Consider the following 22,322-nt stretch of genomic DNA (forward strand, 5'->3'; position numbering starts at 1 on the left):
CCTCCAGGCAATATCCCCAACTGGATGCTTCTCTCTATTCTGCATCTCTCAATTTCTACAATTGACATGAGATATGTTGTTGGATGACTGAGGTTGAGAGGCCCCATAGAGGAAGATATCTTTTGTATTATGGCCTTTTTTTGTCCAGCTTCTCTGCAAAGTTCTAAATGTGTAACCCCCTCTCGTTTCATGGAGTGGTTTGAGACCAGAAGATCTATTGTATTGTCTGACCACTGACCAGCATATTGGTCTAACAGGGCTAGTGTCTCTTACCTCCCTCTGTGGTATTTGTGGTAGATGGGGTGTTTGTTATTGTAAGACTGCTGTAGTGCAACTGTTTGTCGTGTGTGTGTGTGTGTGTGTGTGTGTGTGTGTGTGTGTGTGTGTTTTGGTGGGTGCTCAGCTGCTGCTCCTCAATCCTCAGCTGTGAGGGTGAAGGCCCATGGAGGGGGCCGTCCAGACACGTGCCGCCAGGGTCAGAGTTCAAACAGAGTGATGGCAGGATTACACGCTAACCCTGGGGTTATTAGGGCCCTATAAAATTGGCGTTGCGGACAGGATCACAGAATCCAGACAAATGGAATTCAACCATTTTATTTTTTGAATCATAAGACATGAACAAAATGCATCAATGATTTGTATTTTCCTGCAACATTCTGGAACGACACAAGAATGTGTGCGCGTGCGCGTCTGTGATGCTAATGATAACCTTCTGGTAGATGGAAAGGCTTTCCCAAAAACCTTCTCAAATAAATGTTAACTACACAGTAGCCTATGCCTACCTGGCAAAATTGTATCATGATTCTGTAATCACATGAGCGCTACAGAAACATAGCTAACCAAACAACGGTATCTGGCTGGTGCCCACTTGCATTAAAGGGTAACTACACCCAAAAAATCTAATGTCTTCTGTTTTTCCCCAGACCTAAAAAGTGGTCTCCTTATGTGGTTTAAGCATTGTTGTGGATTTAGAACATCCAATTCTGTTGTTTTTCTATTTGAAACGTATGATTTTGAGGTAAAAACAGGTAGAAATGGAAACCCAGGAGAAAACAGAATTTTGGGGGAAAATAAGACAGATTTTATAGGGCCCTAGATTAGGGGGCCCCGTTAACACCCCCCGCCTCGCATACCTTAAGGACCCTGAGGGGGTCCATCTCCCCCCTGTGTAGGTGTCAATCTCCCTTTAAATGACCCTACTCTGGAAGCGAAGTGGTCTAGGAGGGTTGAAGAGGGGCAGAATATAGCGAAAGAGGTCTCCCTCCAGGTACATAGAATCACCTAGGTCCTTTACATTGCAAAGTTGAAGCTTCAGTTCAGTGACTAACAGATCTGAAAGAAATAACAAATGTTAGAGGTAATTTGAATGAATTGCGTTCTCAGTTCCACTCTGAGACATTGGTCTAGGCCGGGGAGGATATATCGGCGATGGGAATGACGCCACCCTCAAAATACATTGTATCCATCCCCTCTGTTTTTTTGACACCTAGCGGAATGAGCTCTAAGTTAACATTTTCCCCACCAGCTGCAATTTGGGTCTACGACTGTTTTTGTTTGTGGTTTGCGTTGGTTTTGGCTTGTGAGAGTGGCTTTAATTTGTCATTCTCACACGTACACTCCAGCTCTGTTTGCCCAGTAAACCCAATCAGGGCTGCGCCTGTAGAGCTGAGCCTATGATGATGTGACGATGGCTGATTCTACCCTGGGCGACAGTAACTGAATCTGACAAACGAAGGAGTGAGAAAAGGAGAGAGAGGGAGACAATCATACGGAAGCGCTCAGTTAATTAAAAAAACCCAGAAAGGGGAGCCTTCAATCCCCCTGAGGAAACAGACACCAGGCTTTGTCTCCTGCTATAAATAGGAGATTCATTCTCTCCGCAGAGGAGTACCCAGTCTTGTTTTGATTCCCCCTCTACCCCCTGCCTGTCTCTAACTATAGTCGTACTCGAGGCGATTGGCATAGCTAGCGTTGCGCGGATGTTCGTTGGTGCAGCTGTTTTTAGAGCGCGTGCGGTGTGCGACCTTTGGCCTTGCGTTCTTTTTCTCTCTCTCCCTCTTTCCTTCCCTCCACTCCACTCCTCCAGAGAATGACTTCAGACTCTGGAGAGGGCAGCAGCAGCACTCACCAGCAGCAGAGATCTCTTTGCTACGCTACATTAGCATCAGAGTCCTTGGAACACAGTGGCCGACAACCAACCACTACAGCTGGGGGAGGGAGGGAGGGAAAGCCAGAAAGGGAGTGAGACAGGGAGGTTGAGAGAAGGAGTTTCTCAGAGGAAGAAAGGAGACTTGAGGTGGGGAGAGTGTTCTGGAGCTGTTTGGGGTTGCGTTGGGATTGTGTGGCTAGCACCTGGGTTTTTTCAGGGTCTATAACAGTAAGAGAGGGGGAGAAAAAGCAGACCGAGAGAATAGACAGAGTTCAGAGCCAGGCGTCCACATTGCACTGCCTGTCAGTGATAGCACACGTTGCTCCACAGTGGAGCTGAAGCCGCCTCACTGCCGGTCACTACGCATCCGATTCACCATGCAGGTTCTCTCTCACTACTGACTGACTCTGGGTTTGACTGAGACGGCCTCGGAAAGTTTCAGACTGGCTCTGTGATCGAGTGGTATTGTCTGTGTTGACTTCCAGAGTTACTGTGTCTGGGTCCAGTGGCTGGCATTTTGAGCATTCATTCTCTGTTCACTTTGCTTCAGAAGACGGTGAGTCTGTCACTTCAGTTTGTCTTATAATGCTGTCTTTTTCTGGTTGTAAACAGAAACTACTGAAACTGCATTGAGAGTTGTGGCTCTGTCAGTTGTACCCGTGGCATAACCGGCCCTGGTCAGGTGTGTGTATGAGCCGTGTCACTTTGTCTGAGATGCACAATGTTGTACGGGAGGTACAAATCATATTTGGTGTCTATTCCATTACAGCCCAGTCTTTGTAGATAAAATAACCTGGATAGGTTTTCATCCAGCTGCTTTCACGGCTCTGCTCATTTTACATTCATGGTCTCACACAATCATCATAATCGTCATCAGAAAAATGATATTCTCTGTCCTTTAAAACTAACATGGGCAAGAGCTTGTATGTTATTATGTGTCCCTTGCTCAAAAGAACAACTATTTAATTATAACCTTCCATGCTCCTCTCCACTCAGGTCCACATAAAGATCCGTGAGGACTCAGACATGGCCCAGGACTCCCTGCAGTGCCTGGCCCAGCTGGCTTCCATGCATGGCCCAATCTTCCCTGATGAGAGTGCCCAGGTCTCCTACCTGGCCCACCTGGTGGAGGGGCTTCTCAGCATGATCAATGGGTGAGTCTGTCAGAGCCTTAGACTAATTCTGGTTGGTTTCAATGGACCCAATCCAGGGCTAGAAACACTGCTGCCCTCTGTGCATGCAAGAAGCTCTAAATGAATTTGATACTTGGGCCTGTATCAGTACTGCATGATGATTATGATGGGGTGTATGTGTATGTGTGTTAGTGGGATTATTTGGACTGGAGGCTGGTAGCATGAAAAATGTGATTTGTATGTAATCGACTTGTGTGTCCTCTCAGTTGAAGTAGTACTTATCTGAATCAACAGGGCTCTGCTCGAATGTATAAATAAAACACACACACACCCACACTTGTGCTCGGAACTCGTGACTCAGTAGGCGCAGTGAGTTAGGGGCTCGCTTGCCCGCTCACTCTCTCCGTAATCACCTATTCCTGGAGCTTTTTTCCAGTTGCATCATCGGAAAACCATGCGGGCAGGATGGCCAATCTGCAGTGGTTGAACAGTTCTGCTTGCTATTGAAATCTATCAGATAAGGTTTAGCGAGCCGCACTGTTCTAGGCAGTAGGCTAGCTACGGCAAGCAGGCCTCAAGACAGTACTCTAACTGGGGCTGTGGAAACATGGCCCTACCCAGGCAATAGGTACTGCTCAGTGCTCACACACTGGGCAGCACTGCGTCTGCTTTCATACCATACCTGTTTCAAACATATCTTTCTGAAATACATTTTATAATTTTTTTTACTCATATTTGTCTGATTTTGAATGAAATTGGCCAACATTCCTCTATGGTTGTGTTTTGTTTGTGTCCCTCCCCCAGGATAGAGATCGAGGACTCTGAGGCAGTAGGTATCTCTAACATCATCTCCAACCTGATCAGCACATTTCCCCGTGTCATCCTGACTGCCCTGCCCAGCGAGCTCTTCACCTCCTTCATCAACTGTCTCACCCTCCTCACCTGCTCTTTTGGACGCAGCGCCGCCCTGGAGGAAGTGGTCAGCATTACACTCAATCCTTACTGCAGGAACATTCCATAGTTGCTCCATTCTTTTATTTTTCATTCTGTTGCGTTGAAAACGCACATTCAATGAGTCTCTCTACTCTCCTCCCTTCTCTCGCCCTCTTTTTCTCTCACCCTTCTAGCTGGATAAGGATGACATGGTATACATGGAGGCGTATGACAAGCTGTTAGAGTCATGGCTGACCCTGGTTCAGGATGATGAACATTTCCCCCGCGGCTGCTTCGTCCAGCCCGCTGTTCAGGTCTTCAACTCCTACATCCAGTGTCACCTGGCTGCACCTGACGGCACCCGCAACCTGGTGAGACACACACACACACACACACACTCATCACACACACACATCAATCTAGTTTCAAATAAGCAGTCAGTCAATTGTTTTTATGGGTAAATGCTATGTCAGCGCTTTCAACAGTCAATCCACCATGATCCACATCTTCTAACTCCTTTGTCATACATTCCATCATTCTCTTTCTGTTTTCTTTCTTCCTCGCTCTGTCTTCATCTGACTCTTCTCCTTCCTTGGTCTCGGTTCCTCTTTAATGTCATGGTCCCTCCCTCCCTCCAGACGGTGAACGGCGTGGCATCTCATGAGGAGGATGAGATTAACGAGTTACAGGAGGATGACAGAGAGCTGTTCTCAGATCAGCTGGCCAGCATCGGCATGTTAGGACGCATAGCAGCCAACCACTGTATCCCCCTACTGACCAGGTATACATACGGACGTGTGTATATGTGTGTGTGTATGAATGTGTATATTTACAGTTGAAGTCGGAAGTTTACATACACCTTAGCCAAATGCATTTAAACTCAGTTTTTCACAATTCCTGACATCGAATCCTAATAAAAATACCCTGTCTTAGGTCAGTTTGAATTACCACTTTATTTTAAGAATGTGAAATGTCATAATAATAGGAGAGAGAATGATTTATTTCAGCTTTTATTTCTGTCATCACATTCCCAATGGGTCAGAAGTTTACATACACTCAATTAGTATTTGGTAGCATTGCCTTTAAATTGTTTAACTTGGGTCAAACGTTTCGGGTAGCCTTCCACAAGCTTCCCACAATAAGTTGGGTGAATTTTGGCCCATTACTCCTGACAGAGCTGGTGTAACTGAGTCAGGTTTGTAGGCCTTCTTGCTCGCACATGCTTTTTCAGTTCTGCCCACAAATGTTCTATAGGATTGAGGTCAGGGCTTTGTGATGGCCACTCCAATACCTTGACTTTGTTGTCCTTAAGCCATTTTGCAACAACTTTGGAAGTATGCTTGGGGTCATTGTCCATTTGGAAGACCTACTTGCGACTAAGCTTTAACTTCCTGACTGATGTCTTGAGATGTTGCTTCAATATATCCACATAATTTTCCATCCTCATGATGCCATCTACTTTGTGAAGTGCACCAGTCCCTCCTGCAGCAAAGCACCCCCACAACATGATGCTGCCACCCCCGTGGTTCACGGTTGGGATGGTGTTCTTCGGCTTGCAAGCCTCCCCCTTTTTCCTCCAAACATAACGATGGTCATTATGACCAAACAATTCTATTTTTGTTTCATCAGACCAGACGATATTTCTCCAAAAAGTACGATCTTTGTCCCCATGTGCAGTTGCAAACCATAGTCTGGCTTTTTTATGGCGGTTTTGGAGCAGTGGCTTCTTCCTTGCTGAGTGGCCTCTCAGGTTATGTCGATATAGAACTCGTTTTACTGTGGATATAGATACTTTTGTACCTGTTTCCTCCAGCATCTTCACAAGGTCCTTTGCTGTTGTTCTGGGATTGATTTGTACTTTTCGCACCAAAGTACGTTCATCTCTAGGAGACAGAACGCGTCTCCTTCCTGAGCGGTATGACGGTTGCGTGGTCACATGGTGTTTATACTTGCGTACTATTGTTTGTACAGATGAACGTGGTACCTTCAGGCGTTTGGAAATTTCTCCCAAGGATGAACCAGACTTGTTGAGGTCTACAATTTCTTTCTGAGGTCTTGACTTATTTCTTTTGATTTTCCCTTGATGTCAAGCACAGAGGCACTGAGTTTGAAGGTAGGCCTTGAAACACATCCACATGTATACCTCCAATTGACTCAAATGATGTCAATTAGCTTATCAGAAGCTTCTAAAGCCATGACATAATTTTCTGGAATTTTCCAAGCTGTTTAAAGGCACAGTCAACTTAGTGTACGTAAACTTCTGACCCACTGGAATAGTGATACAGTGAATTATAAGTGAAATAATCTGTCTGCATACAATTGTTGAAAAAATTACTTGTCATGCACAAAGTAGATGTCCTAACCGACTTGCCAAAACTATAGTTTGTTAACCTGTCTGGGCGAGGTGGGACGCAGCCAGTGGAATCGCGTGGAGCGAAATACAAATACCTCAAAAATGCTATAACTTCAATTTCTCAAACATATGACTATTTTACTCCATTTTAAAGACAAGACTCTCGTTAATCTAACCACATTGTCCGATTTCAAAAAGGCTTTACAGCGAAAGCAAAACATTAGATTATGTCAGGAGAGTACCCTGCCAAAAATAATCACACAGCCATTTTCAAAGCAAGCATATTTGTCACAAAAACCAAAACCACAGCTAAATGCAGCACTAACCTTTGATGATCTTCATCAGATGACACTCCTAGGACATTATGATATACATGCGTTTTGTTCAATCAAGTTCATATTTATATCAAAAAACAGCTTTTTACATTAGCTAGTGATGTTCAGAACTAGCATACCCACCGCAAACATCCAGTGAATTTACTAAATTACTCATGATAAACGTTCACAAAATACATAATTATTTTAAGAATTATAGATACAGAACTCCTTTATGCAATCGCGGTGTCAGATTTTAAAATAGCTTTTCGGCGAAAGCACATTTTGCAATATTCTGAGTACATAGCCCAGCCATCACGGCTAGCTATTTTGACACCCACCAAGTTTGGGGCTCACCAAACTCAGAAATACTATTAGAAAAATTGGATTACCTTTGCTGTTCTTTGTCAGAATGCACTCCCAGGACTTCTACTTCAACAACAAATGTTTTGGTTCCAAATAATCCAAAGTTATATTCAAATAGCTCCGTTTTGTTCGTGCATTCAGGTCACTATCCGAAGGGTGATGCGCGAGCGCATTTCGTGACAGAAAATGTCAAAATATTCCATTACTGTACTTCGAAGCATGTCAAACGCTGTTTAAAATCAATTTTTATACAATTTTTCTCATAAAATAGCGATAATATTCCAACCGGGCGACGTTGTATTCATTCAAAGGCTGAAAGAAAAAAATGGAGAATTCTCGTGAACGCGCCTCTCAGTCTCACTGTCCCCAGGCTGACCACTCACAAATTCTCCTGCTGTTCTTCGCCCAGAGACAGCAGACACCCCATTCCACTTTCTGGCGCCTTCTGAGAGCCAATGAAAGCCTTAGAAAATGTCACGTTATAGCAGAGATGCTGTATTTTTGATAGAGATGCAACAGAAGGACAACAAATTGTCAGACAGGGCACTTCCTGTATGAAATCTTCCCAGGTTTTGGCCTGCCATATGAGTTCTGTTATACACAGACACCATTCAAACAGTTTTAGAAACTTTAGAGTTTTCTATCCAAATCTACTATCTATTATATGCATATTCTCGTTTCTGGGCAAGAGTAGTAACCAGTTTAAATCGGGTACGTTTTTTTATCTGGCCGTGCAAATACTGCCCCCTAGCCCCAACAGGTTAACAAGAAATTTGTGGAGTGGTTGAAAAATGAGTTTTAATGACTCCAGCCTAAGTGTATGTAAACTTCCGACTTCAACTGTATAAATGTATGTATATGTACAGTTGAAGTCTGAGGTTTACATACACTTAGGTTGAAGTCATTAAAACTAGTTTTTCAATCACTCCACAAATTGGTTGAAAACTCCACACACACCTCTTGCTATTAGACTATCCCCTAGCTGTGTAAACATGATTCTGACCTGTGTGTGTGTGGTCAGTCTGTTGGAGGAGCGGGTGACGCGGCTCCACGGCCAGCTCCAGAGGACCCAGCAGCACCTCATGAACTCGTCTAACCCCGGATCAGTGGACCGCAAGGTCCTGGACGACCTCTACGAAGACATCCACTGGCTCATACTGGTCTCAGGTCAGTGGATTACTGGGATCATATTTACTCAGAATAGTCCACTCAGAAAATATATTTTTTTGTTTAATTATAAGGCACGATTCCCAACATAAGGCACAATCAATCAATCAATCATAATGTATTTATAAAGCCTTTTTTACATCAGCAGATGTCACAGTGCTATACAAAACCCCAGCCTAAAACCCCAAACACCAAGCAATGCAGATGTAGAAGCATGGAGGCTAGGAAAAACTCCTTAGAAAGGCAGGAACCTAGGAAGAAACCTAGAGTGGAACCAGGCTCTGAGGGGTGGCCAGTCCTCTTCTGGCTGTGCCGGGTGGAGATTATAAGAGTACATGCATTAAGGCCAGATTGTTCTTCAAGATGTTCAAACGTTCATAGATGACCAACAGGGTCAAATAAAACCATAGTGGTTGTAGAGGGTGCAACAGGTCAACACCTCAGGAGTAAATGTCAGTTGGCTTTTCATAGCTGAGCATTCAGAGTTAGAGACAGCAGGTGCGGTAGAAAGAGAGCGTGTCGAAAACAGCAGGTCCGGGACAAGGTAGCACATCCGGTGAACAGGTCAGGGTTCCATAGCCGCAGGCAGAACAGTTGAAACTAGAGCAGCAGCACGACCAGGTGGACTGGGGATAGCAAGGAGTCATCAGGCCAGGTAGTCCTGAGGCATGGTCATAGGGCCCAGGTCCTCTGGGTGAGAGGGAGATATTGCAGCATAGATACTGGAGGCTGAGACGGGTGGGGTCAGGACACTGTGGCCCCGTCCGACGATACCCCCGGACAGGGCCAACCAGGCAGGACATAACCCCACCCACTTTGCCAAAGCACAGTCCCCACACCACTAGACGGATATCAACAGACCACCAATTTACTACCCTGAGACAAAGCTGAGTATAGCCCACGAAGATCTCCTCCACCACACAAGCCCGATGGGGCACAAAACCGGACGGGAAGATCCCATGTGACTCAAGTAACGCACCCCTTCTAGGGACAGTATGGAATGGCACTAGTGAGTCACTCCCCGTAATAGGGTCAGAGGCAGAGATCCAAGTGGAGACAGGGGAGCCAGCAAAGAAGAGACAGCAAGGGTGGTTTGTCGCTCCAGTGCCTTGCCGTTCACCTTCGCACCCCTGGGCCTGACTACACTCAATCATAGGACCTATTGAAGTGACGAGTCATCAGTAAAGACTTAATGGTTGAGACAGAATCTGCGTCTCTCACATGGATAGGCAGACCATTACATAAAAATGGAGCTCTAAAGGAGAAAGCCCTGCCTCCAGCTGCTTGCTTAGAAATTCTAAGGACAATAAGGAGGCCTGAGTCTTGTGACCGTAGCGAACGCATAGGTACGTACAGCAGGACCATATCAGAGAGATTAGGTAGGAGCATTGCACTAGTCTAATCTAGAAGTGACAAAAGCATGGATTAGCTTTTCTGCATAATTTTGGGACAAAACGTTTCAGATTTTTTGCAATATTCTTGATATGTTTGTCAAAAGAGAGCTCAGGGTCCCGAGTAACGCCGAGGTCCTTCAGTTTTATTTGAGACGACACCATCAAGATTATTTTCTTATTACATTTTTTTATTTCACCTTATTTATTTCACACACTGCGACCTGGCCAAGATAAAGCAAAGCAAGGCAACAAACAACAACACAGAGTTACACATGGAATAAACAAGCATACAGTCAATAACACAATAGAAAAAAAGAAAGTCTATATACAGTGTGCAAATGGTGTGAGGAGGTAAGGCAATAAATAGGCCATAGTAGCGACGTAATTACAATTTAGCAAATTAACACTGGAGTGATTGATGTGCAAGTAGAAATACAATACTGGTGTGCAAAAGAGCAGAAAAGTAAATAACTATGGGGATGAGTAGGTAGATTGGGTGGGCTATTTACAGATGGGCTATGTACAGCTGCAGTGATCGGTTAGCTGCTCAGATAGCTGATGTTTAAAGTTAGTGAGGGAAATATAAGTCTCCAGCTTCAGTGATTTTTGCAATTCGTTCCAGTCATTGGCAGCAGAGAACTGGAAGGAAAGGCGACCAAATGAGGTGTTGGCTTTGGGGATGACCAGTGAGATATACCTGCTGGAGCGTGTGCTACGGGTGGGTGTTACGGTGACCAGTGAGCTGAGATAAGGCGGAGTTTTACCTATTAAAGACTTATAGATGACATGGAGCCAGTGTGTCTGGCGACGAATATGTAGCGAGGGCCAGCCAACGAGAGCATTCAGGTCGCAGTGGTGGGTGGTATATGGGGCTTTGGTGACAAAACGGATGGGACTGTGATAGACTGCATCCAGTTTGTTGAGTTGAGTGTTGGAGGCTATTTTGTAAATGACATCACGGATGTCGAGGATCGGTAGGATAGTCAGTTTTACGAGGGTATGTTTGGCTTCGTGAGTGAAGGAGGCTTTGTTGCGAAATAGGAAGCTGATTCTGGATTTCATTTTGGAGATGTTTAATATGAGTCTGGAAGGAGAGTTTACAGTCTAGCCAGACACCTAGGTATTTGTAGTTGTCCACATATTCTAAGTCAGAACCGTCCAGAGTAGTGATGCTAGTCGGGCGGGCAGGTGCGGGCAGCGAACGGTTGAAAAGCATTTAGTTTTACTAGCGTTTAAGAGCAGTTGGAGGCCACGGAAGGAGTGTTGTATGGCATTGAAGCTCGTTTGGAGGTTAGTTAACTAGGCAAGTCAGTTAAGAACAAATTCTTATTTACAATGATGGCCTAGGAACAGTGGGTTAACTGCCTTGTTCATGGGCACAACGACAGATTTTTTTTACCTTGTCAGCTCGGGGATTCGATCGAGCAACCTTTTTGTTACTGGCCCAACGCTCTAAACACTAGGCGACCTCTCCCGCCCCATCCTTATGTCTGAAACACAGGCTTCCAGGGTAGGGAATTTTGGGGCTTCACCATGTTTCATCGAAATGTACAGCTAGCTGTGTGTCATCCGCATAGTGAAAGTTGACATTGTGTTTCCGGATGATATATATATGTATACAGTGGGGGAAAAAACGTATTTGATCCCCTGCTGATTTTGTACGTTTGCCCACTGACAAAGAAAGGATCAGTCTATAATTTTAATGGTAGGTTTATTTGAACAGTGAGAGACAGAATAACAACAAAAATATCCAGAAAAACGCATGTCAAAAATGTTATAAATTGATTTGCATTTTAATGAGGGAAATAAGTATTTGACCCCCTCTCAATCAGGAAGATTTCTAGCTCCCAGGTGTCTTTTATACAGGTAACGAGCTGAGATTAGGAGCACACTCCTAATCTCATGGATTTATTGTGTAACAAATAAATATATATATATATTTATTTGTTACACAATAAATCCATGCATAAAACAACAAGGGACCACTGTATCAGTGGTCCCTTGTTGTTTTATGCATGGATTTATTGTGTAACAAATCTTTTTAGCATTCAGTCCGTTTTAGGTTTCATTTTATGCTAATGCACCATAACTGCACTCTGGGGGGCATAGACTATGTCCTTAGATCTCCTTAGTTGTTTTTAGGGACTAAATTTAGGCTGGGAGGCAGGCTGCGCTGGTGTATTGGTGCATGGCAGGAATGTTGGTTCGTGGAGGGCCAGGCCACCAGTTGTGCAACTGCTTTGATGTATAGTACATTTTAGCATTCCCATTGGCTACAGAATTCCCCTTCAGTGCGTAACTCAATTTGCACCCCTAGTTGGTTCTCTCTTAGTGTGCTCAGAGTTTTCTAGGGTATCCTAGCAACTGATAAAGAATGGCATTGGTAGTAATTTATTAGTGGACCGCTTCACTGCAGTGAGCATGATGTTTGCTCTGTTTGAGAATGTTTTCTTCTGAAAGTGCCTCCATAACAGATTGTTTCTGGTAAGTGCGAGTCCTAGTTGTAATTGTGAATGCAAATGATTTGTGTGTGTGTGTGTGTGTATGTGTTCCAGGCTACCTCCTGGCAGATGACCCTCAGGGTGAGACTCCTCTGATCCCGGCTGAGGTGATGGAGTATTCTATCAACCACTCTACTGAGGTAGACATCAACACCACCCTGCAGATACTGGGCTCCCCTGGAGAGAAGGCCTCCTCTATCCCAGGATGCAACAGGACAGACTCCGTCATCAGGTAAGGGAGGGACTACTTAATTGCAAACACCTAGTTTCGTATCAAATTCCCAGATCTAAATTGGATGGCTGGTTTGAAAGGAATGACTAAAACCTACAGACACTCAGGCCAGTGGACCAGAGTTGCTCATCTCCGCTATAAATCCATCAACTAATGGGTCTAAAACGCACTGTCTCAGTCAGTGATCTAATGAACAGCATGGACAGTCTCCCCTCATTGTGCTCTGTCACGTTCACACCAGTGCGCTGTCTGTCCGGAGTGTGCCTTGTAAAAACCTACTGTCCCGTGGCATGGCAGCAGCTTTTTCCTTATAGTATTTTCTAGGCGGGGCACAAAGGTCCACATAGCACTACACAGGCCATCTGGCACAGAAACTGTCCATTGAAGCCAACAGAAGGCTTTTTTAGGCGGCAACAGATCTAGGTATTGGTTCCTCGCACCACCAGTACAATACAATGGTAGGGGAAATATTACGTACAGTGCAGGGCCAATGAGCCATGTGTGTGCACGCATTTGGGTGTGGTGCCAGCGCCACAGAGGGGGAATGCCCTGGCACAGACCCAGCCATGCCAGCCGCTCACACACACACACACACACACACACACACACACACAAACAGGATCTTGGACACACACATGATGGCGTAGCGGCCTAGCCAGCCTTAGAGCAGCCCCAGCACCAGCCCTCCCAGCCCCAGACCACCACTCCCCAACATTCATTTAAGGCAGGGCCGGGTGCTGCTAAGACTAGTAGGGGGCTGGGGTAGTGTGTGCGTGTCTGCACGCGTGCTTTTGGGGTCGGGGGTTACATGGGCAATCATATAGGGAATTTGAGGTGGTGGGGGTCGTGATAGTGGGCTCTGGATTGTTCTTTGTGGGGGCGAGGGGGCACAGGGACAGAGGAATGGAAAGGCAAGAGGCCGGGCATCGGATTTCCTAATAACACCGTGCGACCCCGGCTCTGTTAATGTCAATGGGCTTTTATTTTTGCAAACAATGTGAAACAGTGCAGTCATGCTGTGTGGGCACGTACTGAGGCCCATCTCTTACATACAGAACACTAAGCTGCACTAAGCCCTCAATCTCTCTGGACTTTGTCACGTGTGTGTGGTCATTTGTTGTGTGTGTCAACGTGGTCATTTGTTGTAGGAGTTACTGAAATGAACAGACTAAATCCCCACTTCTTTCTTTTGTTCTTCCCCTCCCCTCTTGCTCATCCTGGCATTGGCTTCTTATTACAATTTATCCACCTCTTTTTCCTCCTCTCTCTCTTTTGCCATTTCTTTCTCTTTAACCTCTATCATTCCTTCACTCTCCCTGTCCCCTCTCTCAGGTTGTTGTCAGCGGTGTTGAGGACGTCAGAGGTAGAGTCCAGGGCCACCAGGGCCAGTCTGACAGAGCTGCTCAGCCCTCAGATGGGGAAGGACATTGTCTGGTTCCTCAAACGCTGGGCTAAGACTTACCTACTGGTGGACGAGAAACTCTACGGACAGGTACAACTACCACCAGACTAGGGATGTGACAAATGGAGAAAAGAATCTTAACGTTTAAACTGCCATTTCTTAAAACGGTTTTCCGTTAAAACAATAAGACAAATTCACACAGTTCCATGTGAATTCACAATGCAGATGGTCTACATCGTGCTTCCCGCTGACAGAGAATACCTTATTTATGCTGCTGGTGCTTTTCAGGAGAGTAGCGCGTGTAGCTCGTTGTCGTCCAATCACAAGTCATCAAACCGGCACTTGGCTACAGTCATAGAGCAAAAGCCTCCAAGTGACAAGTTATTAGGATATTCTAGGCTAATCAATGGAAGATGGAATTAAAATTACAGAACTAAAAGTTAAATGAGAAGGACCGGCTACAACACCAAGAGCCAGCCGTTAGTAATAATTTGAATGGATTTGTTGTTATTTACTGTAGGATTCAGAAGGGGAAAAAGTTATGTAGTCTCAATTAGCCTAGCTGACATTAGCTAGCTGCTTATCTCAGTTTGAGGCAGTCAAGACAGAGATACTATGTAATCAGATGAGATGATAAATACAGTGCATTCGGAAAGTATTCAGACCCGTTGACTTTATCCACATTTTGTTACGTTACAGCCTTATTCTAAAATGGATGAAACAGTTTTTTCCCCTCAATCTACAAACAATAATCAATAATGACAGTGAAAACAGGGTTAGAAATGTTTGCAAATTTAGAAAAAGTTTAAAACAGATACCTTATTTACATAAGTATTCAGACCCTTTGCTATGAGACTCAAAATTGAGCTCCAGTGCATCCTGTTTCCATTGATCATCCTTGAGCTGTTTCTACAACTTGTGGTAAATTCTCAATGCTAGAGGCATCACAACAGACACCCTGGTTCGAATCCAAGCAGTATCACAACCGGCCGTGATTGGAGTCCCATAGGTCGGCGAGCAATTGGCCCAGCGTTGTCCGGGTTTGGCCGGTGTAGGCAGTCATTGTAAATAAGAATTTGTTCTTAACTGACTTGCCTAGTTAAATAAAGGTTAAATAAAAAACTAAATAAAATAAAAGTAGTTTTTTTCACTCCTAACGTTACAGGATTGTTTCATTAGGTATTTGTAACATTTTTATTTTCACTTTATGATGATGATCGGTACCTGTTAGTGGTAGTTTTGTGATAACTGCACTGTGAATTACATTTTGTAATAAAAAAAAATATACTCTACCGTTAAAAAGTTTGGGGTCACTTAGAAATGTCCTTGTTTTTCATTAAATGAGTTGCAAAATGAATAGGAAATAGTCAAGACTTTGACAAGGTTATAAATAATGATTTTTAATAATTGTGTCCTTCAAACTTTGCTTTCGTCAAATAATATTCCATTTGCAGCAATTACAGCCTTGCAGACCTTTGGAATTCTAGTTGTCAATTTGTTGAGGTAATTTGAAGAGATTTCACCCCTTGCTTCCTGAAGCACCTCCCACAAGTTGGATTAGCTTGATGGGCACTTCCTACGTACCATACGGTCAAGCTGCTCCCACAACTGCTCAATAGGGTTGAGGTCCGGTGACTGTGCTGGCCACTCCATTATAGACAGAATACCAGCTGACTGCTTCTTCCTTAAATAGTTATTGCATAGTTTGGAGCTGTGCTTTGGGTCATTGTCCTGTTGTAGGAGGAAATTGGCTCCAATTAAGCGCCGTCCACAGGGTATGGCATGGCGTTGCAAAATGGAGTGATAGCCTTCCTCCTTCAAGATCCATTTTACCCTGTACAAATCTCCCACTTTACCACCATCAAATCACCTCCAGGCCATCACATTGCCTCCACCATGCTTGACAGATGGCGTCAAGCAGTCCTGCATCTTTTCATTTGTTCTGCGTCTCACGAATGTTCTTCTTTGTGATCCGAACACCTCAAACTTAGATTGGTCTGTCCATAACACTTTTTTCCAGTCTTGCTCCGTCGAACGTCTGTTCTTTTGCCCATCTTAATCCTTTATTTTTATTGGCCAGTCTGAGATATGGCTTTTTCTTTGCAACTCTGCCTAGAAGGCCAGCATCCCGGAGTCGCCTCTGCACTGTTGACGTTGAGACTGGTGTTTTGCGGGTACTATTTAATGAAGCTGCCAGATGAGGACTTGTGAAGCGTCTGTTTCTCAAACTAGACAGTTGTGCACCGGGGCCTCCCACTCTTTATATTCTGGTTAGAGCCAGTTTGCGCTGTTCTGTGAAGGGAGTAGTACACAGCGTTGTACGAGATCTTCAGGTTCTTGGCAATTTCTCGCATGGATTAGCCTTCATTTCTCAGAACAAGAATAGACTGACGAGTTTCAGAAGAAAGTTCTTTGTTTCTGGCCATTTTGAGCCTGTAATCGAACCCACAAATGCTGATGCTCCGGATACTCAACAAGTCTAAAGAAGGCCAGTTTTATTGCTTCTTTAATCAGAACAACAGTTTTCAGCTGTGCTAACATTATTGCAAAAGGGTTTTCTAATGATCAATTAGCCTTTTAAAATGATAAACTTGGATTAGCTAACACAATGTGCCATTGGAACACAGGAGTGGTGGTTGCTGATAAATGGCCTCTGTACGCCAATGTAGATATTCCATAAAAAATCTGCCGTTTCCAGCTACAATAGTCATTTACAACATTAACAATGTCTACACTGTGTTTCTGATCAATTTGATATTTTTATGGATGAAAAATTTGCTTTTCTTTCAAAAACGAGGACATTTCTAAGTAACCCTAAACTTTTGAACGGAAGGGATTTTTTTTCCTTAACGTTAAGGATCACAATTTTGTTGAAACGTTCGCACCCCATACACCAGACACCACTGTCTGATTTTGTCTTAATGTGGTCGTCCATAATAACACTTCTCACTCCAACCCTCTGAGTGTGAAGGCCCTATAACATGGTGCAGCAGGTAGCCTAGTGGTTAGAGCGTTGGGCCAGTAACCGGAAGGTTGCTCGATCGAATCCCAAAGCTGACAAGGTAAAAATCTGTGGTTCTGACCCTGAACAAGGCAGTTAACCCACTGTTCCTAGGCTATTATTGTAAATAGGAGTTTGTTCTTTACTGACTTGCCTAGTTAAACAAAGTTTAAATAAAACAATAACACTGGCATGGTAATGGACTTGGCATGGATTTGACAGATGACTTGAAATGCCAGGGATTGTCCTCCATCACTGTCTACAGTAGCTAAGCTCTGAGAGCTCTCATAAGTGTTCTTAAAGTAGCCCTCTAAAGCCCTCCTTGTAGAGTTCTGTTATGTTTACACCACCAGTGTAATTTCACCTTAACCCCAGTGTACTCTCTGGAAGTGTGTCTTGTAAAACCGGGTTCGCTGTGGGTTGTGGCATGGTGTGGAGCAGTGCAGTATACCACTGGACTGGACCGTGCAGCCAGTTCACTGACATCAGCTGCCATGGCTATTTATGATGTGATCTGTTCAAGTGTTGCAGTGATTTTCATCTGTCCCTCAAACCATTTCACACCTGTCCCTCAAACCATTTCACACCTATCTTTCTCACTCTTTTCATCCCTCCTTCAGATCAGTATACCTCTGAGCACTGCATTCGGGGCTGACACGGAGGGGGCCCAGTGGATTGTGGGATACCTGCTGGAGAAAGTGATCAACAACCTGTCTGTGTGGAGCTCTGAACCTGAACTGGCTAACGACACGGTGGAGCTACTGGTCTGTCTGGTGGAGAAGAGGGAGAGGTTCGACACTGACTTATGTATCCCAACTTGAACAATGCACAAACAAACATCTAGTTAGCAAATAAGCCCAAACTTTGGTGCTTGAAACAACTACCCCTTGTGGTGGAGTGATAGTAGATAAGAAAAGAGAAAATGTATCTCGCCAATGATTATCACATGCCAACAAACCTTTCTCCATCCCTCCTCTCTCAGGGCCAACATAGTGGTGCAGTGTGAGAACTGGTGGAACTTAGCAAAGCAGTTTGCCAGCCGCAGCCCTCCCCTGGACCTGCTGTCCAGCTCAGTACAAAGGACCCTGATGAAGGCCCTGGTTCTGGGGGGCTTCGCACACATGGACTCAGACACCAAGCAGCAATACTGGACCGAGGTAGAACCCCAAAGACCACAAAGCCTACCTTTTTCTAAAATTTAATCTTATTTCAATTGATTTTAAACCTAACCATACTGATAACCTTAAGCCTAACTTTACATTTAAATTAAGACCAGAAATACATTGTTTTCATGAATTTTTACAATCTGCCAATTTGGATTTTGTGTCCTTGGTAACTCTTGGAAACCCTACCAAACAGTGCTCACCTTACTGCTGTCCCCACACACTCAGCAACGATGGTATTAATTAATGATGTTTTACGTTCTGTTGTGTGCCTCCATGTTGTCAGTAGGTACTTCATGTCCCACATCTCATCAATGTGATGGCTTGTTGAAGTAATGTTGTTAATGCCATGTATCGTGTTTGAGAGCTCAAGCTTTGTACTTGCAGCGCAAAAATTGTAATATTTCTTCATCAGGGCCGACAGTTTTTCAACATGGCATCTTGTATTCTGGTTCTAGATATGCCATTAGGGCAAGGTTAACCAACTGGTGGCCCGCTGGACGAATTTGGCCCGCGGGTGATTTCATTTGGCCCCCCATGTTTTCTGAGCCCCCAAATTTGTAATTTTTTACGTAGACTAAAAACAGCTCCAAGTGATTTTTTTTAAATGTTGGAAATCTGTTCCAAAGTATTCCCACACAAGAGATATGTGATTGTATACAAATGTAAGCAAGGTTTGAAATTCATCTCTGTTTGGGCTTCTTGCGGTCAATTTGTAATTACAGCTGAAGTCGGAAGTTTACATACACCTTAGCCAAATACATTTAAACTCCGTTTTTCACAATTCCTGACATTTAATCCTAGTAAAAATTCCCTGTTTTAGGTCAGTTAGGATCACCACTTTATTTTAAGAATGTGAAATGTCAGAATAATAGTAATGAGAATGATTTATTTCAGCTTTTATTTCTTTCATCACATTCCCAGTGGGTCAGATGTTTACATACACTGAATTAGTATTTGGTAGCATTGTTTAACTTGGGCGAAATGTTTCGGCTAGCCTTCCACAAGCTTCCCACAATAAGTTGGGTGAATTTTGCCCATTACTCCTGACAGAGCTGGTGTAACTGAGTCAGGTTTGTAGGCCTCCTTGCTCGCACACGCTTTTTCAGTTCTGCCCAAAAATGTTCTATAGGATTGAGGTCAGGGCATTGTGATGGCCACTCCAATACCTTGACTTTGTTGTCCCTAAGCCATTTTGCCACAACTTTGGAAGTATGCTTGGGGTCATTGTCCATTTGGAAGACCTATTTGCGACCAAGCTTTAACTTCCTGACTGAGGTCTTGAGATGTTGCTTCAATATATCCACATAATTATCCTACCTCATGATGCTATCTATTTTGTTAAGTGCACCAGTCCCTCCTGCAGCAAAGCACTCCCACAACATGATGCTGCCACCCCCGTGGTTCACGGTTGGGATGGTGTTCTTCGGCTTGCAAGCCTCCCCCTTCCTCCTCCAAACATAACGATGGTCATTATGACCAAACAGTTCTATTTTTGTTTCATCAGACCAGAGGACTTTTCTCCAAAAAGTACGATCTTTGTCCCCATGTGCAGTTGCAAACCGTAGTCTGGCTTGTTTATGGCGGTTTTGGAGCAGTGACTTCTTCTTTGCTGAGTGGCCTTTTCAGGTTATGTCGATATAGGACTCGTTTTACTGTGGATATAGATACTTTTGTACCTGTTTTCTCCAGCATCTTCACAAGGTCCTTTGCTGTTGTTCTGGGATTGATTTGCACTTTTTGCACCAAAGTACATTTATCTCTAGGAGACAGAACGCGTCTCCTTCCTGAGCGGTATGACGGCTGCGTGGTCCCATGGTGTTTATACTTGCGTACTATTGTTTGTACAGATGAACGTGGTACCTCCAGGCATTTGGAAATTGCTCCCAAGGATGAACCAGACTTGTGGAGGTCTACAATTTTTTCCGGCAGTCTTGGCTGAATTATTTTGATTTTCCCATGATGTCAAGCACAGAGGCACTGAGTTTGAAGGTAGGCCTTGAAATACATCCACAGGTACACCTCCAATTGACTCAAATTATGTCAATTAGCCTATCAGAAGCTTCTAAAGCCGTGACATAATTATCTGGAATTTTCCAAGCTGTTTAAAGGCACAGTCAACTTAGTGTATGTAAACTTCTGACCCATTGTTAGAAAAATGACTTGTGTCATGCACAAAGTAGATGTCCTAACTGACTTGCAAAAAGTATAGTTTGTAATAAGAAATTTGTGGAGTGGTTGAAAAACGAGTTTTAATGACTCCAACCTAAGTGCATGTGAACTTCCGACTTCAACTGTATGTTCTGGCCCCCTGACCATCCACTCGAGAAAAAAATTGGCCCTCGGCTGAATCTAGTTGATGATCCCTGCATTAGGGTATTGAAGCCGACATCCTCTACCATTTAACAATGGCTGCATATCAACTGCAGTCATTGCTGTGATTTTCTCACTCCGCCCATAATCGCACTTCTGACAGAAATGGTTTGGCTCTCACGGTGCCTCTCTTTCAGCATTGCACCTGTATTGCCACAGTAGCTCAATTCTACCTCGCAAAGTTTGCATTTCTTCACCTTCTCATTTAACTTCTCAAAGTACTGCCATACAGAACTTCGCAGCTGCCGCTTCCCTGTCTCTCTTTCATTTTTACAACTGTTAACGACTATCTGTGGCAAATCATTTTTTTCTTCTAAGCGTTACCGATCCCAAATTCGTTTAAACGTCATACCCCTACATGGAACCCCCCACTCTGAATCCCTGAATGGAACTAACTTGCGCACACACGCCTTTCCAAGGACCCAGAGAAATGGAGCTAGAACTGAAAGTCGCAAGTGTAATTTCCCTTCAGATTTCCTCTATATAGGCTCTCTTTACCATAGACTTTAGTTGGTAACAAGTTGTGAGCTCAAATGTCTTTTCCCTACTATGGTGATTCTATTTAACCACTCTCCCTATAGACTTCAGTAGTAACAAACGGCGAAGCCAAATGATTTAGCCAAAACCATTAGACCTCCCTAGAGTCTATGGTTTGATAATGATCCTCATAATGATCTTGAAGGCCATTCTATAGTAATGCAAGATGACTCCAAAGCCATTAGTAGAGATCTATGAATGAGACGGCAGCTGTCTTGCCTTCCAGCTGCTGTGACTAGTGTGTACAGTAGCCCATTCAAGAAGAGGTGGGAATGAAAATAGCCTGCAGCTGATCTTTGTCTCTTCTTCCCCGCTCTCCTTCTTTGGGGGCTGGGGCCAGGTTACTGTAAAGCACTTTGTGACAAATGTTGTTGATTGATCACCTCTCTCTCCCTTCCTCCCTTTCTCTTCCTCCAGGTGCTGCACCCCCTCCAGCAGCGCTTCCTCAACCTGATCAACCAGGAGAACTTTCCTCAGATCTGTCAGGAGGAGAGTGTGAAGCGGGAGATCGTCGCCACCCTGGAGGCGCTGTGTGGCATCGCCGAGGCAACGCAGATCGACAACGTGGCGTCTCTCTTCAGCTTCCTCATGGACTTCCTGTCCAGTTGCATCGGCCTGATGGAGGTGTACCGCAACACGCCCGAGACGATCAACCTCATCATCGAGGTGTTCGTGGAGGTCGCCCACAAACAGATCTGCTACCTTGGAGAGGTGAGGATAGAAAAAACACTTAATCGCTTTAATAATAACTACACACTTAGAATTACAAATCCCTACACTTGTATTATGTGTAGAGCAATGTAATCGAATATGGGGCTTCCACTGGAAAGAGTTAACAGCCACCTCTTCTCCCTCTCTGACCCCCAGTCTAAGTCTATGAAGCTTTACGAGGTGTGCCTGACGCTGCTGCAGGTCTACTCTAAGAACAACCTGGGCAGGAAGAGGGCTGATGTGGCTGCTGAGGAGGACCAGTACCAGGACCTGCTGCTCATCATGGAGCTGCTCACCAACCTGCTCTCTAAGGAGTTCATTGACTTCTCAGACACAGGTGTGGACGGTGGGTGTGTGACATCAGTCTGCATTTATGTATAATACTTTAAGTTCCTAGTTAGTTATCAATACTTATCAAATTGTATTGATCACATACACATATTTAGCAGATGTTATTGCGGGTGTAGCGAAATTCCTATGTTCCTAGCTCCTAGGGAGTGCAGTAATATCTAACAATACACACAAATCTAAAAGTAAAATAATGGAATTAAGACTAGCAATGTTGGAGTGGCATTGACTAAATACAGTATATA

The 22,322-nt window shown here is 44.3% G+C and overlaps 1 protein-coding gene across 4 annotated transcripts in view; it reads left to right on the forward strand.

Moving 5' to 3' along the window:
* Positions 1-22,322, forward strand: part of LOC106582068 (exportin-4) — a 43,572-nt gene that overhangs the window by 17,908 nt on the left and 3,342 nt on the right. For 2 of the 4 annotated variants that reach the window (XM_014164780.2, XM_045704667.1), the window contains 11 exons: positions 3,146-3,303; positions 4,087-4,261; positions 4,410-4,586; positions 4,854-4,996; positions 8,270-8,415; positions 12,365-12,542; positions 13,875-14,034; positions 17,566-17,735; positions 17,928-18,102; positions 21,436-21,729; positions 21,886-22,075. In XM_014164780.2, the coding sequence (XP_014020255.1) occupies positions 3,146-3,303; positions 4,087-4,261; positions 4,410-4,586; positions 4,854-4,996; positions 8,270-8,415; positions 12,365-12,542; positions 13,875-14,034; positions 17,566-17,735; positions 17,928-18,102; positions 21,436-21,729; positions 21,886-22,075 (1,966 nt within the window). Of the gene's footprint in view, positions 1-3,145; positions 3,304-4,086; positions 4,262-4,409; positions 4,587-4,853; positions 4,997-8,269; positions 8,416-12,364; positions 12,543-13,874; positions 14,035-17,565; positions 17,736-17,927; positions 18,103-21,435; positions 21,730-21,885; positions 22,080-22,322 lie in introns of all 4 variants that reach the window. The other 2 variants (XM_014164781.2, XM_014164782.2) reach the window with 2 other exon arrangements.

Source organism: Salmo salar, chromosome ssa21 (assembly GCF_905237065.1).
Source record: "Salmo salar chromosome ssa21, Ssal_v3.1, whole genome shotgun sequence".
In the NCBI taxonomy this organism is placed as follows: domain Eukaryota; kingdom Metazoa; phylum Chordata; class Actinopteri; order Salmoniformes; family Salmonidae; genus Salmo; species Salmo salar.